The 17,957-nt window shown below is 51.1% G+C and overlaps 1 protein-coding gene across 1 annotated transcript; it reads right to left on the reverse strand.

The window, feature by feature from the left end:
- Positions 1-1,276: 1,276 nt before the first annotated feature.
- On the reverse strand, positions 1,277-16,796 carry ATP4A (ATPase H+/K+ transporting subunit alpha). The gene is made up of 22 exons (XM_044671189.1): positions 16,785-16,796; positions 15,888-16,034; positions 15,734-15,793; positions 14,033-14,236; positions 13,715-13,828; positions 11,209-11,461; positions 10,829-11,097; positions 10,409-10,607; positions 8,325-8,434; positions 8,096-8,230; positions 7,060-7,252; positions 6,643-6,818; positions 5,829-5,965; positions 5,135-5,285; positions 4,108-4,276; positions 3,841-3,995; positions 3,618-3,741; positions 3,072-3,217; positions 2,857-2,990; positions 1,728-1,829; positions 1,547-1,638; positions 1,277-1,370 (listed from the first exon to the last, which is right to left on the reverse strand). The coding sequence occupies exons 1-22, from the start codon at positions 16,794-16,796 to the stop codon at positions 1,342-1,344; spliced, it is 3,111 nt and encodes a 1,036-aa protein (XP_044527124.1). The 3' UTR covers positions 1,277-1,341.
- Positions 16,797-17,957: the final 1,161 nt, after the last annotated feature.

Here is a 17,957-nt window from a genome sequence, read left to right on the forward strand (position 1 = left end):
GAGAGAGAGTGATAGCTCAGAACTTAAAATAGAACCCAAAAATGTTTAAATTCTGAGAGATTCTCTATATCCTGTCTACCCTGTGGCCTTGGTCAGCCCATAAGTACAGCTGTCGTTGGCTTGTAAGCAAGAAGCAAGGGAGTTGCCATGTGAGTCTTGTAGCTACAGTTTACATGTTCTCTTGGGTCATGATGATGATTAATAAACGCCTCTTGTTTAAAATTCGCAAGCCATGAGGTCCAACATGTAAAAATGGTTTTGTGGCAATGACTGATTTGTAACCCGGGGCCCTACTTATGTTTTTAAAAAGGGTTTTAATTGATTGAAAGCTTAATATGAATTAAGTAAAAGCTAATGAAATGTTGAACTGCATTAAGAGAAGCTGAGCTTCCAAGAATGAGGAGGTAGGAGTCCCTCTGTCCTCTGTTCTTTCAGTCTAAGCCTGGAGTATTGCTTCAGCTCTGGGTACCATATTGTGACGATACTGGTAACACCAGAGGAAGGTAACCTGAATGGAGAAAAGCTCGAGTCCAGTATGAGGAATGGTTAAAGGAGCTAGGAATATTTAGATCCAGGAGATATGATCAAGGCTGTCATGTGAAATGGGTGGGACCTGGTCTGTTGGACCCCAGGGAGCAAAGACCCTTTATCATGGGATAAAGTGGGAGAAAGATCAACTTAGACTCAATATTAGGAAATGCTTCCTAATAATTTTTTGTTCAGTTGTTGGTGACCCCATTCGAGGTTTTCTTGGCAAAAGTACTGCAGTGGTTTGCCATTTCCTTCTCTAGCTCATCTTACAGATGAGGAAACCAAGGCAAACAGTTCAGTGACTTGCCCAGGGTCACACAGCCAGTAAGTTTCTGAGATAATTGAACTCAAGAAGATGAGTCTTCCTGACTCCAGACCCAGCACTCTGTCCACTGTGCCATCCAGCTGCCCTAATAAAAACTGTCCAAAACTGGGGTGGGCTATCTGGGGAGGAGACAATGAGACCTGTTGGGTCTGTTACAGTTAAAGCAGGAATTGCTTTGTGGGGGGAGGTGTTGGACTAGACCCTTCCAGTCCTAAAATTGTGTGACCCTGTTGTGATAGAGCAAGAGCAAAGTTTCCCTGTGCGATTTGTGATGGGCAGAAAAAGCCATTCATTCTTCCTGAAGAGGCTGGGTGGGTGTGTCAGAGGAGCAGAGATGGAAGAAGACCAAGACTCCTAGCTCCCAGCTCCCATGACTCTTTAATGACCCCCTCCTCCTTCCCCTGTGAAGAACCCAAGCATCCAGGACTCCCAGCTTCTTTCCCTTCCAGTCTGAGGTCTGCTCCAGGTCCTTCGTGGCTTCTCCATCAATAATACAGCTCCTTGTCCCACCAGCCTGAGGGAGAGATGGAGACAAGAAGAGACAAATGAGGAAAAGGGACAGAGAAAAGTAACGATGAGGGCCACAGACCACAAGGGCCTAAAAACCCTCAGAGCAAAGTTTCGGTGCTATTGGGGAGCAAAGTCAGTGTTGGTCCTTCGGTGGGGTTAGGCATCTGCAGCTAAACTCACTCCCTGGGCAGCAGCGCACGCCGAGCTTCCGGATCTCGTCATAGGTGAAAATGAGAAGGCCGAAGGGCATTGGAACCAGCCACCACTGGTACCTGGATGGACGGGAGGGAGAGGATCACAAGGAAGGTCTGGACACCTCCCGGCTCCCCTGGTAGTACCCCACGTCCCCCTGTTCCCATACCGGATAGGCATGAAGTTGAAGATGTTGGGCATTCCCGGGCAATAGCAAAGGAAGCAGCCGATGCAGATTTGGAAGACGATGGCGATCACCAAAATCCTGTTCCTGGGGGGACATCAGGGGCTCAGCATGAGGCAGGTGGAGCAGCACTTGGTGGCATTGGGAGAGGGAATGAGGGAAGAGTGGCTGGCGCAGGGGCAATGGCAGGTGGTGTTGGTCGGAAGAACCCTGGTCCTGGAGGTAGGAAAACTTGGCTCCGCTCCCTGTTCTGCCAGCAATTCCTTGGGACCCCAGCCAGGCAAGTCCCTTCCCCTCTCTGATCCTTGGCTTCCTCTCCTTCAGTAGCTCATGTTTATGGAACCCTTTAAAGCTTACAAGCCACCCTACGAACATTGTTATTCAGTCGTGTCTAACTTTTCCGGGTTTTCTTAGCAGAGATCCTGGACTGGTTTGCCATTTCCTTCTCCAGCTCATTTAACAGATGAGGAAACTGGAGGCCCACAGGGTGAAGTGACTTGGCCAGGGTCACATAGCTAGGAAGTGCCTAAGGCTGGATTTGAACTCAGGAAAGCAGACTTCTTGACTCATAGGAACATGTTAAGAGGCCACTGAATCCGACACAGGAAAAGAAGGCAAAGGGAGTATGCCCTAAAGCAGTGATGGGCAAACTATGGCCTGTGGACCCCCTGAAATGTTCTATCTGGCTGCACATTATTCCTAATCTGAGGAATACAATGAGTAGGGTACAATACAATGAAACTTCGAAAGAGTTGTCTTAGAAACAGACTGACAGAGGAGCATTGCCTTTCCTCTGGCCCCCTCTTTGAAAGGTTTGCCCATCACTGGGCTAAAGGATGGAGGGACTTGCCCAGGGTCCGAGAGAGAATATGACACTGTTAGCCATAAGGCCTTCCTATGGGTAGCCGGTGATTAGAGGCTCTCGGGTCTAGAGCAGGAAGAAATCCAAGGCCTACGTTTTATAGGGAAGGGAAGGAAGTGGCTGAGCAGGGCCACATATACGTCCAGTCCAAGATAAGAGTGGAACTCGGGGCCTTTGACTCCGGATGGGGCGTCCTACGGAGTACCATAAATGTAGGGAGTGTCTAGGGGCGGGCGGGGCCGGGGCGGTCACCGGAAGAAGCCCTGCTGGAAGATGGAGAGCCGCCGAGTCTTTCGGATGAGGACGTCCGCTATCTGGCACATCTCAATGCTGATGAAGAAGACGGTGTAGCAGGTGTACTGCTGGTAGAGCCGCTGCCCGAAGGTCTGCGGGAGCAGAAGCCCGGGTCACAGGGCAGCGGGGGCCGCCTCTCCCTCCCGGGCCCTCTTTCGGCCTCCAGAGCTCACCCACTCCTGGCCGTAGCTGTCCTGCAGGTCCTGTAAGTGGTGATTCTCCCACTGGGGCCGCAGCCCCACGCAGAGCAGGGGGAACCAGCCTTCCTGGGCCATGGCTGTGAAGTAGTCCGTGAAGCCTGCGAAGGACTGGATGGCGCCTGCGGGCAGAGAGAGGCCGGCCCTCAGCCCGAGGCTTTGGGGCTCGCGCTGGGTCTCCTGCCCAGGTCAGGCTTGAACCTGATCGCAGTTTAGACTCAGAGCTTGGAGGTCCTGGCCAAGTCACTGGCCTTGTAGGAGCCTCCGAGTGGGACCAGGCTAGAGGGTGAAAGGTCTGTGAGCCCAGGCGCCGGGATTTCATCATCTGCCCATTCAGGAAGTGGGTGTGCAGAGACAGAAGAAAAGGAGAGGATCCAGAGCCTGGAGGGTGGCCTCGGTCACTTCCTGGCTGGGTGACCCTGGGCAAGTCCCTTCACCCCCGCGGCCTAGGCCTGGGGCACATACGCAGGCTCGAGTCGGAGAGGGCTGAAAAGAAGAGCAGGCAGGGCGGGGGGGCCTCACCTATCTGAAAATAAGAATAGGCAGCCAGCGGCTCGTTCACCAGCCGGTCCCTTCGGGGGTTCCGGGGCCTCAGGTGCATGATGTCGCTTTCCGCGGCCTCGTAGGCGAGAGACACTGAGGGGAACTGGAGAGACAGGGAGAGCCGTGAGGGCCCCTGGGAGCGGGGGAGGGGGAGGGGACGGGACGGGGGGAGGGGCGGGGGAGGGGCTCGGGAGAGGCTCACGATGTCAGTGCAGAGCTCGATGAAGAGGATGGTGATGCAGCCCAGCGGCAGCGGGACGCTGACAGTGATGTAGATGAGGTAGGGCGTCAGCTCGGGGATGTTCTTGGTCAGCGTGTAGGCAATCGACTTCTTGAGGTTGTCGAAGATCAGGCGCCCTGAGGGGGAGGGGGAGCGGGGGCTTGAGGCAGCCGGGCCACCCTGGGGCCACCCGGCTCTCCCACACTCCGGCCCGTCCTTCTGCCCCTCGGCGCCCCCCCCCACGCCCACCCTGCTCCACGCCCGTAACGATGGAGGCGAAGTTGTCGTCCAGCAGAATCATGTCGGCCGCGTTCTTGGCGGCGTCTGAGCCCGCGATGCCCATGGCCACACCGATGTCCGCCTTCTTCAGGGCGGGGGAATCGTTTACTCCGTCACCCGTCACGGCCACGATGGCCCCCTGCAGGGGCCAAGGGAAGGCAGCTGGGAGACCGAGGGTCGGAGCCCGGGGGCCCTAATCCTCCCACGGCCGGATTGCAGCCCACGAGGGGCTGCTTTAGAGAGGGGAGAGCCTTCGAGGCCAGGGATTGAGAACGGGAAGGCAATTAGGGTTTCCAACCTCCCATTTATCAGACAGGAAAACTGAGTCCCCAAAAAGGGGGATGGTTGAGCACCTGAGTTATTCAGTGGTGGAACCTAGACCCTGACCTTGTGGAGGGTGTTCTTAAGCCCCTCTACAAAGCCTTCAGGTCCTGGATGGGGAAAGAGAGGCTTACAAAGGGCAAAGGACTTCTCCCCAACACCTGCACCCAAGACTCCCGACTCCTAGGCCGGGCGGAAGCCAGGAGATGCAGATGTTCCTTCAGAAGTTCCCCGGAAGACTCTTACAAAAATAGATAATATGGAAATGGGTTCGAGGGATGATATATAGTTGTATAACCCAGTGGAACTGCTTGTCAGCTCCAGGCCGGGAGAGAAATGGGGGGAAGGAGAAAATAGGAATCGTGGAATCATGGGGAAAAAAAATCTAAAAATAAAAGATTTAATAGGAAAAAAAAAAGTTCACTGGCTTGGGGCACCCAAAGAGCCCTAGATTCGGAGACCAGGGACCACATCCCCACTCTGGGCCTCGGGTTCCCCATTCGTAAAGCCAGGGAGTTTGGCCCATCTCTAAGGCCCTTTCCAGCTCTGCATCCTGGCTGTGATTCAAGAACCACAGAAACAGGGAACTCGACAAGGAATCTGTTTATCCCCCACGTTCTAGAGCAGTGCCTTAGACCCCACAGGCCCTTAATGAATGCTTTATGGCCTTGAATACCAGCCGCTGGCAGCTCTCCACAATGACCAGTTTCTGCTGGGGGCTGGTCCGGGCAAACACCATCTCGGGATGCATCCGAAGGGTCTCCACTAGGTCAGCTGGGTCCATGTCCTTTAGTTGGGCGCCATTCACCACACAGGCCCGGGCATCCCTGGGGCAGAAACAGAGGGCAGCTGAATGAGGCAGTGGACAGAAGGCTGGGTTTGCAGTCAAGAAGACTCCTCCTGGGGGCAGTGGGTGGCTCAGTGGATAGAGAGCCAGACCCAGAGACAGGAGGTCCTGGTTCAAATCTGGCCTCAGACACTTCCTGGCTGTGTGACCCTGGGCAAGTCACTTAACCCCCATTGCCTACCCTTACCACTCTTCTGCCTTGGAGCCAATACACAGTATTGATTCTAAGACAGAAAGTAAGGGCTTTAAAAAAAAAAAAAAAGACTCCTCTTTCTGAGTTCAAATCTGGCCTCAAATACTAGTTGAGTGACCCTGGGTAAGTTACTTAACCCTCTTGCCTCAGTTTCCTCATTTGTCAAGTGAGCCGGAGAAGGAAATGGCAAACCACTCTGGCAAGAAAACCCCAAATGGAGTCATGAAGAGTCAGACACTACTGAAGTGACTAGTTATGGTTTGGGAGGTCTCCAACGTCAAGTAGACAGTGGGAAGGAGAGCTGGGGAGAGGAGAGAGGTTGAGCCTCACCGACGATTGACCTGCTCCACTGGCACTCGGAGCCGGGCCGCAATGTCCTCAACCGTCTCACTGCCCTCAGAGATGATGCCAACGCTGGCAGCTATGGCCTTGGCAGTAATCGGGTGGTCCCCTGTCACCATGATCACCTGGAGGAAAAAGGGGAGAAAAGTTCATAGCTCTCAGGTTATGAAGGGAAAGCGAAAAAGGCCTTGGAGTCTAGCATGAGACCAGCACCCTCCTGTTTACAAATGAGGAAACTGAGGTACATAAAGCTAACATGGCATCCAAAGTCATATAAGTAGAAAGCAGCAGAGTTGGAATTTGAACCCAAGACCACAGACTCTAAATCCAGGAGATTTGTTTCCCTTCACTTCTGCCCATGCATCAGGGATGGGGCACAACTAGGGACACAAGCCCTACTCTTGGCCTTCAGATGCCCCTTCCCTGCCAACCCTGAACCTGGAAGCCCACAATCCCTTTTTCCTTGTCACCGTTTTTGTCTTTGTATCCCCAGTGCCTGGTACACAGTAAACACTTAATACTTGTTGATTGCTCAGGTGCTCTTTCCTCAACTTCTTAGTCTCCCACATGCCCGCAGCCCTTCCCGACATCCATTCCCTCCAAAACTCAAGTATTATTATTAAAAATCATCTCGACTTTTCATCCATTTTTAAGGTTTATTGTCCAATTTCCTCACATCCGCTGGGGGATGTTGAGGAAATCAATTGCTCCAGGCAGAGAAGGTGCTAGTCTCCTGTCCCTGGATCCCAAAGTGGTCCCCCCCCCAGATTCCTCACCCCATGCTCCCCAGCCCCCCTTGTACCCTGATGCCCGCCGTCCTGCATTTGAGCACAGCGTCGGGGACAGTGGCTCTTGGAGGGTCAATCATGGACACGAGCCCGGCAAAGCAGAGACCACTGCTGGGGAAGTTCATCTCATCAGGGTTGAAGGCAAAGCCCCGAGGGAAATCCTTCTCACTCAGGTACAGATGGCAGAATCCTGCAGATACCAAAGTCCATCAGAACCCTGTCTGGAAGCAGGAGGGAGGGAGGGAGAGAGCTGAGGCCACCCCTAAGGAAGCGTTGGTTCTAGGTTGTGGCTCAAACTCTGGAGATCGCCCATTTTACAGATGGGGAGACTGAGGCTCAGAGGGGAGAAACGCTTTTCCCAGGTCATATGTACAAGTCACGAGTCCCAGCCCCCCAGGCTCCACCCCCACTCCCTGGCAAGCCCTGCTCACCAAGGACCCGCTCGCCCAGGCCCCCCAGGGCCAAGTAGGCAGTCTGGAAAGCCTCCCGCCACTGCTCGTCCAGGGGCAGCTCCTGGCCTTTGATGAGAATGGAGCTGCATCTTTCGAGGATCCGCTCGGGGGCCCCCTTCATCACCAGCACGTGGCGCCTGTCCCTTGGATCCTCCAGCTCGTGGATGGACAGCTGAGGGGGCAGGGGGCCAGGGCAGAGGCTCAGAGCTCATGCAATCTGACTCTCCGTTTACAGAGGTGGGGAGGGGAAATTACTTGTCCACAGTCACGTAAGTCTCAAAGAGAGAGATGAAATTTGGGTCTGGGAACTCGGCCTCCAAAGCCTGGGCATTTGCTTTTTAAGGGCCACATGGAGGGAGAGGGCAGGGAGGGCTGGCGGGTCCAATAGGCACTTAACAAATGCCAGGCAGAATGGACAAGCAGCAAAATGTTTGGTCACATGCATGGGGCGAGGAGGGATCCAGGTGTGGCAGGGGGTGGGCCAAAGACCCCCTAGACCTTGATTCCCAGAGGAACCTAGATCTTGGGAGCAGATCATGAGAGCTGGAAGGAATCTTAGGGACCAAGCCCATTCATTTTACAGAAAAGGAAACTGAGGCAAACTTACCCATGGTCAGCTAGTAAGTTTTTGAGGTGGGATTTGCACTAGGCCTCTTTGATCCCACACTGGTCACTCTAACCATTATACCATACTGCCCCCAATGAATTTGGGAGCGGGGCAGAAGAAGCTCTGGTTTGGCCATTTCAGGGAATGACTCCAATCACTATAATTGTTTTGAAGTTTATAAAGTGCTTTTCTCCCAACTCAGAGACAAATGTTGTGGCCTCCATTTTCCAGATGACGAAGTTGAGACCCGAGAAGGGAAGGGGGTCACATAAGTACTAACTAATTCTCTCCTGACTCCCCAGTTCAGGGCCCTTCCTCCACTCCAAAGCCCGATCTGGGAAGGGTGGCACAGAGCGGCAAGCTTTGCGGAAGGATGTGGGCAGCCGGGCTGATGTTTCCGAGCCTCACCTGGAACTTGTTGGTGGAGTTGAAGGGAATCTCACAGACCTTGGGGAAGCGATCCCGGTAGCCCATGGCATTGCCCAGGGTCAGCTCGGAGAATTTGAGCAGGGCAGTCTCCGAGGCATCTCCTATCACAATGCGCTGGTGCCCGAGGGACGGCAAAGCGAGGGTTACAAGCCAGGGACCCTCCAGCCTGCCTCCCAGCCCTCCCTCCTCAACCTTCCCCAGATCCCACCTTTGGCACTGGCACTGCATCCTGGCCGGACTTGAAGGCTGCACGGTTACAGAGGGTCAGTACCTGGCACAGTGCCCGCCATGTCTCTGAAGACTGGTCGAAGGTCTGTCCTGGTGGGGGAACATAGCGGACAGGAGGGAAACAGGTTGGTGCCTGGGAAAGGCACCCTAATTCCCCTGGCCCCAGGGCCACCCAACCACATTTGTAAGTGAGGAAACTAAGGATTAACCAATAGGATTTCAGGACTTGGGGCCAGAAAGGACTAACCTTTTCATTTGGAAGAATTTGGGCATCCTGATTACCAGTGCCAAAGCAGGCCACCTCCACTCTGGGCATCCCCCCACCTCTTCCCCGCAGAGATTGGATTCTGTCCCTGGAACTCGGGACATTTTATTTTGTTCATTGTTGATTACTTTTTTCTTTTCTTTTTTTTTTTTTTTTTTTTTTTTTTAAACCCTTGTACTTTGGTGTATTGTCTCATAGGTGGAAGATTGGTAAGGGTGGGCAATGGGGGTCAAGTGACTTGCCCAGGGTCACACAGCTGGGAAGTGGCTGAGGCCGGGTTTGAACCTAGGACCTCCTGTCTCTAGGCCTGACTCTCACTCCACTGAGCTACCCAGCTGCCCGATTACTTTTTATTATTAACTCTATTTATCTGATTTTATTTTGTCAAGAGCCAGACCTGCAGCTCTAAGCCACGTGGCTGAGCTGGTAGCCACCCTCTGCCCTTTCCCAGCTCCTCTATGTTGTCTACTCCATTAGAATGTGAGCTCCTAGAGGACAGCGACAGTCCTTGCTTGGGTAGAGAGGATGGGGTGTCTCACGTGGTATAATGAAACAGAAAGACCTGGATGCCAATTCTGCCTCCATCAGACACTAATTGTTTGATCCTGAACAAGTCGCTTAGCTACTCTTTCCCTCAGTTCGGCCGTCTATAAAATGCAGTGATAATCGCGCCTACCTGTCAGGGTTGTGAGGATCGAATGGGATAATATTTGTAAAGCACTTTGCAAACCTTCAAGTCCTTTATAAATGCTAGCTTCTAGCACCCACTGTTGTTTTGCTTGTAGTTGTATCCCCAGTAATTCACACAGCGGTACACAGCAAGCACTTAATAAATGTTGTATCTACATCAATCCATCCATCCACCTTCGTATGTATGTAAATGTATCTATCTATCCATCCACTTACCCATCTACCCATCCATCCATCCATCCACCTATCCATCTAGCTGTGTATATGTCTATCTATCCATCCATCTCTCTGTCTTTCTAGGTATGCATATATGCATCTGTCTAGCCACCTACTTACCTTTCTACCCATCCATCCATCTATCCATCCATCTATCTTTGTATGTATTTATCCATCCATCTACCCATCTACTCATGTATCCATCCATCTATACATCTATCTATCTTTGTGTGTATCTATCTACCCATCCATCCATCCACCTATCCATCTAGCTGTGTATATATCCATCCATCCATCTCTCTGTCTTTCTAGGTATGTATATATGTATCTATCTATCCATCTACTTATCTATCTACCCATCCATCCATCCATCCATCCATTTTGTAGGTAGGTACCCATCCATTTACCCATCTATCTTTTTATGTAAGTATCCATCCATCTACCCATCAACTCACGTGTCTATCCATCCATCCACCTATCCATCTAGCTTTGTATGTATGTATCTATCCATCCATCTATCTGTCTTTCTATGTATGCATATACGTATCTATCTAACCACCTACTTACCTATCTGTCCATCCATCTATTTTTGTATGTATGTCTCTATCTATCCATTCACCCATCTACCCATCTATCGTATCCATCCATCCATCCATCTATCCATCTATCTTTGTGTGTATCTTTATTTTACCCATATACTCATCCAACCATCCACCTATGTGTCTTGGTGTGTATGTATATATCTATGTGTCTTATGTGTTTATCCATCCATCCATCTTTCTGTCTATCGTCTGTCTGTCTGGATACTGAGGCCCAGGAGGGAGGAAGGTGATACAAAGACCCCCAGGCCTCCTCACTCTGCTACCCAGATAACTGGCTCCTGTCTCCCTTACCTGACTGGTCCTCCGTTGTGTCAGCTGTGTGCACATGGTTATCAAACCACAGATGGGATACGGTCATGCGGTTCTGAGTGAGAGTTCCAGTCTTGTCTGAGCAAATCACAGAAGTAGATCCCAGTGTCTCCACAGCCTCCAAGTTCTTGACCACACAGTTCTTCCGAGCTAAGCGCTTGGCCGTTAGGGATAGACAAACCTTGGGAGCAAGGAAGAGGACGCAGCTTTCCAACTGCCAGCCCTGTCCCTCTTCTTCCTGCCTAGGACACAGACACCCCGGACCCTCCACTTGCTCCCTCTGTACTCCAGCTGGATCAATATGGCTGGCTGGTAGCCTTTCAGGGGCCATTTTTGGCTAATAATGGCCTTGGCCAACACACAGTGGCCTGTGTCCCAGGTACACCCCCATTCCAGTCTCACCGTAACAGTTGCCAGCAGGCCTTCAGGCACGTAAGCTACCACAATGGCCATAAAGAAGACCATAGCCCGCAGGAAGGTGTAGCCAATGCACATGGCCACAATGAAGAAGGTGGCCCCAAAGAGGATGGCTAGGCCTGCGATGATATCCACAAAGTGCTCGATTTCTATGGCAATCGGGGTCTTCTCATTCTCCACACCCGAGGCCAGCGACGCGATGCGCCCAATGATGGTCCTGTCCCCAGTGTTTACTACCAAACCTTGTGCTGTGCCTAGCAGAGGGAACAGAGGGGAACGTGGTGACCTGGGGGATGAGGACCTGAGGGACCTGGGGATGGGGAGGGATTCGGGGCTGGTGACTCCTCTGGGCTGAGGGTGCTGACCTTCCAGGCACATGGTGGAGAAGAAGGCGATGTTGCGGGTTTCCAGGGGGCTCTCGTGCGTGCACTCTGGGGAACGGGTCTGGGGTTCTGACTCTCCAGTCAGGGAGGAGTTGTCTACTTTGCAGCCCTGTGCAGCCAGAATGCGGATGTCGGCTGGCACGCGGTCACCTCCCTTGATCTCTACCAGGTCACCTACCACCAGCTGGTCAGCGTTGATCTGGAACTTGTCTCCCTCTCGGATCACAGTGGCTTGCTGAGAGGAAGAGGGATGAGAGAAGGGAGGAGGGAAATGTGGAGAGCCAGTGAGCAGGAATGGTAGCCACAGCTTAGCTTGAAGCTAACACGAGGCGGGGAACCTGGGTTCTTAGACCCTCAATGTGGAGCTGGAAAGGACCTTCTCATCCAACTTCCTCATTTCACAGATGAGAAAACTGAGGCCCCAGGAAGTTTAAGTGACTGCCCAACATTCAAGTCTGAAATTCCAAATCTGTATGGCTGTGGACGACTCCCCCAACCTGTGGCTTTCAGTTTCCCTCTCTGTGATGTTTCCCTGCTAGGAAAAGCATTTTGTCACCTTTCAGATATTATGAAAACATGGGCTATTCTTATTGAAGGGCAGCTAGGTGGCTCTATAGTACACAGAGTTCCAGGCTTGAATCAGGAAGACTCCTTCCTGAGTTCAAATCTGGTCTCAGACAGTTACTTGCTGTGTGATCCTGAACAAGTCATTTACACTTGTTTGCCTCAGTTTCTCATCTGTAAAATAGACTGGAGAAGGAAATTACAAACCCCTCTAGAAGGTTTGCCAAAAAAACCCAAAAAAAACAAATGGGGTCCCGAAGAGTCAGACATGACTGAAAACGATTGAATTCTTACTATGAGAACTTTGACCCTTCCTACTTATGTGACCAAGTCACTTGGCCTCAGATTCTCCATTCATCAAATAAGAGGATTGGACGAAGATGGTCTCTTAGGTCCTTTCTATCCCTGGATCTATGATCCTATGCTCTTATGAAGACTCAGATTCAAATGCTGCCTCTGGTACGTATGAGATATATGAGCCCAGGCCAGTTGCTTCATCTCTGAAAGCCCCAAGCAACAGGGACCCTTGAGACAACAGGAGAAAGTTGCTGACTAACACCCTGGAAAGAGCTGCCATTCTGGGAGAAATGCTAGGTTCTGTCCCCTCTCCCACCACCATTATTGAGAACATATACGGCGCAATTATTAAGGGGTTCGAATTCACATAAAAGGAAATATAAAGAGAGTGTGTGAATAGCTGGGACTCTGTGAATAAAAGCTCCAATTTCTGCAGCCACTAAGGCTTAGAAAGTAGGAGATGCTGGTATGCTCCCCATTTGACAGCTAGAACAATCACTTGTCTCAAGATCAGAGCTCCTGGTTAGGAATCGGCAAAGATGGCAGGACATCAGAGGGTAGCTCAGTGGATTGAGAGCCAGGCCTAGAGACAGGAGGTCCTAGGTTCAAATCTGGCCTCAGACACTTCCCAGCTGTGTAACCCTGGGCAAGTCACTTAACCCCCTTTGCCCAGCCCTTACCACTCTTCTGTCTTGGAGCCAATACACAGTATTGACTCCAAGAAGGAAGGTGAGGGTTAAAAAAAAAAAAAAGATGGCAGGACCTCATCCAGAGGTACCCGGGCAGGCACATTGCCATCTGTCCGGCTACTGAAGAACCCCATCTTCCTTCCAGGAGTAGTGACCCCAGAACCAACCTGGGCCAAGCCTTAGGAGGAATTCATCTACTCCTCTTTGGCTCCACCCTCTGCTGTCCTGATTGGAGGGCAAATAAACTCTTATCTGGACCACTCTGTATAGTGAGCCCCCCACACTCCCATCCAATCTAGCCACCCACCAGAATATCTATACATCCCAACTCCTACCATCCCGGCTTCCAGCTGAAACAGCTAGATAGGCACAATGCACAGAGCTTTGACTATGGAGTCAGAAAAATCTGAGTTTGTATTCAGCCTCAGATATTAACTAAGCTGTGTAATGTTTAGGCAAGTTACTGAACCTGTTTGCCTCAGTTTCCTCATTTGTAAAATGGAGACCAGAACAGCACCTACCTCATAGAATTGTGGTAAGCCTCAAATGATATCATATTTGAAAGTGCTTAGCACAGTGCCTGGCACACAGTAGGCACTTAATTAATGTTTTTTCTCCCCTCCCTTCTACCTCTAGATCTGGATCTATGGCTTCATTCACCAACCTTGTGACTCCCCAAACCAAAACTCCCTCCCTGGCCCCAACTCTCCTACAGTGTATTGTTTCCCCTATTAGTATGCAAGCTCCTTGAGGACCTTTTGTACTTCCAGCACCTAGGACAGTGCTGGGCACATAATAGGTATTTAATAAATGCTTTTAATTTTCATTCATTTATTCAACCCCAGCCTCTCCAGACTGCCAAGTCCAGGGCTCTTTCCCTCTTGCCTATTATATCCTTTCCCACCTCCCATCCCATCCCATCTTGGGGCATCTCAGACCTGTGGCACAAGGTTTTTGAAGCTGGCGATGATGTTCGTGCTTTTAAACTCCTGGTAGTAACCAAAACAGCCAGTAACCACAACAACAGCAATGAGGGCAAGGGCTAGGTAGAGCTGTGGAGGGCAGAGAGGGGTAACTGCATTTAGAGGGAGGAGGAGGAGAGCATTAGAGGAAAAGGGAACATAGACCACTAGTGCCTCCTCCCCTTGGTGCCTCCTCCCCTGCTCAGGACACATTCCAGTCTAGAACACATGATGTTCTAGCCTCCCCATCCCTTCCTGGACATCCGTTGCTTGGGAATTCCCGAGTGGGCTCACATTATCATCAGTGGTGAGGTCCCCCTCTCCAGCCTGGATTCCAAAGGCGATGAGGCAGATGGCTGCAGCCACCCACATGAGGCACTGTAGCCCCCCTGCCAACTGCCTGGCAAACTTCACATACTCAGGAGTGCCTTTGGGTGGGCGCAAGGCATTCGGCCCATCTCGGAGCAGAATCTCAGCTGCCAATCGGGTGGACAGACCCTGGGGGAAAGCAAGGAGAGAAGGGTCAAAGCTGGACAACCTCGCCCAGAACCTCCTCCCAAAGTGGCTCTCGAAGGGGGACTGTCACAGTCTCCATCCCCACATTCCCTAGTCTCCCTCAATTTCCTAGTTTCCACTCCTCCTTATTTCCTTGCTCTTACATAAAGGGGGGCTCTTCTGGGTCTGACTCTGGCTATCCCTGTCTCTTTCTCTATCTTGGATCACGTCTTGCTTATGATGGTCAGTTCTAAAAAGGTCCCACATTTTAGAAAGGGCATTGACAAGGTTGTGGATCTCCATGGAGGACAGCCGAGATGGGCAAGGGCCTCAATTTTGTACCACGTGGGGAAGGAAAAGAGAGGACACAAGGGAGCACGAGCCCTGTTTTCAAGGATCTAAAGCAGGGGTCGGCAACCTTTTTGGCCGTGAGAGCCATAAACGCCACCTTTTTTAAAATGTCATTTCGTGAGAACCATACAGTGCTCACAGTGCGGCTCCTGTAACAGCGCCTGAAAAAAAATGGACTTTATGGCTCCTGCAGAAAGAGCCATACGTTGCTGACCCCTGATCTAAAGGCTGACATGAGGAAGGTTAGCCTTGTTCAGTTTGGTCCCAGAGGGAAGAACCAGGAGCAACAAGTAGGAGTTTCAAAAAGACAAATTAACCAAGCTAATGATTGTCAGGAGAAAAAAGTATCCCAACAATGAAGGAGCTGTCCTGAAGTGAAATGAGGGGCACTTCTGAGGGTAGTGAGCTCCCTGGCACAGGAGGTCTTCAAACAGGCTGGATGATGCCTTGCTGGGGTAGGATGCTAAAGGAGAGATTTGTGCTTGGGTAAGGGTTGGACTAAATAGTAGCGAGCGACTCTTCCAGGGCTAATATTTTGAGATTCTGTATTCGGGTCCCTCTCATCTTTGTCTCTGTCTCTGTCTCTCTTTGTCTCTCTGTCTTTCTCTCTCCTATAAGTTACCTTCTTCTGTCTCTCTAGTCTTTGTATCTCTGTGACTCACTTACACTCTCACTTTCACTGTCTATTGCATGCATTTTCTCTCTCGTTGCCTTCCTAGTCTTTGTACCTCTCTTCTGTGTCTCTCTGCCTCTTTCTTCTTTGTATGTCCATCTGCTCTCTCCTTCTCCTTCTCCTTCTCTCTGCCTCTGTCTCTCTCTCTCTCTCTCTCTCTCTCTCTCTCTCTCTCTCTCTCTCTCTCTGTCTCTTCATGTCTTTCTCTACTTCTCTGTCTTTATCTCTTTCTCCTCTGTCTCTTGTTTAGTCCTTCTCTATCTCTGTCTCTGTCTCTTCATCTTTATCTCTCCCTCCACAGTCTATATCCCCATATTTCTGTCTCTTGTTTCTCTTTCTCTCTTTCTCCCTCCCCAGTCTATCTCCCAGTGCCTCTGTCTCTTCTCTCTCCCTCCCCAGTCTATCTCCCAGTGCCTCTGTGTCTTCTTTCTCCCCCTCTTTCCTCATGTCTCTGGCACTCTGCCTCTTCCCCTCACCTTGGTTGCGTTTGTCTGGTATTTCTTCTCCAGTTCTTCCACTGACAGCTGGTGATCATTCTGTAACCAAAGAGAGGAGCTTGGTGACCCCCAACCATCCCCGCCCCAACCCAGCTACACCTTCCAGCCCTCCCGCTTCACATCTCCAGCTCACAATCTCCATCTCCTTCTTCATGTTCTCCAGCCGCTCCTTCTTCCCCCCACCACCACCTTTCTTCTTCTTCTTCTTCTGCAGCTTGGCTTCCATGTCTCCCCCAGGGCCCTTCCGGTCCAGTTCCACTGAGTACATTTCATAATTGTCCTAGTAGGAGGAAAACAATGGAGAAGAGAGGGATCAGAAGCCTCCCCGCATCCCTAGACAGGATCCAGGGCATGGCCACAGTCCCCCTTGGATCTCCAATAATGCCTTGCTTGCCCTATCTCCCCCTTGACCCAGGACTTGACTATCTATTCCTGGGGCCCAAAACAAGGCCCTCTGGCTCCTCTTCCCTTCCCTGGACCCAGGATGGGACCCTCAGCTACTCCCTATCCTGGACCTAAAAGAAGAACCCCAGTGTCCTCCTTCGAACCCTGGACAATGACAAGATATCAGCTATCCCTTCCCCTAGATCTGCAACAAGACCTCCCGTCTCCTTCTCTTTCTCTTAAAACAAAACAAAACAAAACAAACAACCCTTACCTTCTGTCTTAGAATCAACCAAACTGTGTATTGTTCCAAAGCAAAAGAGCAGTAAGGGCTAAGCAATGAGGTTAAGTGACTTGCCCAGAGTCACACAGCTAGGGAGTGTGTGAGGCCACATTTGAACCCAAGACCTCCTGAGTTGCCGAGCCACCCAGCTGCCCGATCTTCTTTGCTCTCAGACCCAGAACAGAAACACAGCTTCTTCTGGGTCTAGAACAAGACCCTGGGTCTCCCCTTCTTTCCCTAGGACCCAAGATGGGACCCTCAGCCACCCTCTCCCCTGGACCCAGGACAAGAGCCCCTGCTTTGCTTCCTTGTACAGGCTAGATGGGAACTCCAGTTCCAAGGTTTTCCACACCCAGCTCTCACCGATTTCCCCATGGCTGCTCCTGGATGTTCTTTTGGGGGCTGAACTAGGCAGACAAATGTACCTTCGACCTTGGCAGCTCCTGATATAGGTGGGGTGGGGAGGGTTCATGGAGAACAAGACCAGCCCCTAAAGACCCTGGAGATAAGGACGTGAGGACTGACGCTGATTACAGGCTCCTTGGGACAACAGCCAGAGCTGCTAGAGGGTTAGAGGAGAGGAAGCCAGGACAGTCACAGAGAGGGAGGGTGCAGGATCACACTGTGATTGACTTCCCCTCTCCCTTTAGGGCTCTCCCACCATCCTCCTCTTCATCCAGCCTGCAACAATGTCCCTACTTTCTCTGATCACCAGAACTGGGGCAGCTGTTGACACCACCCTGACCCTTACCATGGCCTGACATCTATCCTCTGCAGCCCCCTTTGGGCCAGATATTTTCTCTTTGAGTTAAGCTGAGACCACGCAGAAGCTCTATAAAAGGGATTCCATTTTAAACCAAGGAGAGAGGCAACACAATCACAGAAGCACAGAAATGGCAGAGTCATCAGGATCAAGCAGCTCTAAGATAGATTCAGCTGGCTCCCAGTGCCAAGGGCAGCCATCACACAGGGCACACAGTGGATGGCACCACTACCATCTGGGATGCTTAGCCCATGGGGCAGCTAGCAGAGAGGTCACCAGCGCACAAGACACAGTACATGGCACCGTCAACACACAGGATACTAACTTAGCAAGTGGGATCATCAACAAATGGGCCAATAGTTCACAAGACATAGTACACAAAGAGAGAACACAGCATGGAGTGCAATGCAACCCAATGCCAGCTCTTTATGAATCAAGAATATTTATTGTATCGCAACCAAAGCAAACAAAAAGCCAAAACATCTCCTAATGTGATGTGGCAGCTTGTTGTAGGTAGCAGCTAGATGATACAAGGCATCTGACCTAGACTTGGGAAGACCTGAGTTCAAATCTGCCTTCAGATCCTTATGAGCTGAGTGACTCTGAGCAAGCCATTTAACCTCTTTGTGACTCAGTTTCCTCCCTTATAAAATGGGGATAATAATAGCACCTTCTTCCCAGGTTGTTATAAGAATCAAATGGGATAATATTGTAAACAGCACATGCCTGACACGTGGTAGATACTGTATAAATGCCTCCCTTTCCCCTTCTCC

The sequence above is a fragment of the Gracilinanus agilis genome, chromosome 3 (assembly GCF_016433145.1).
Source record: "Gracilinanus agilis isolate LMUSP501 chromosome 3, AgileGrace, whole genome shotgun sequence".
Lineage (NCBI taxonomy): Eukaryota > Metazoa > Chordata > Mammalia > Didelphimorphia > Didelphidae > Gracilinanus > Gracilinanus agilis.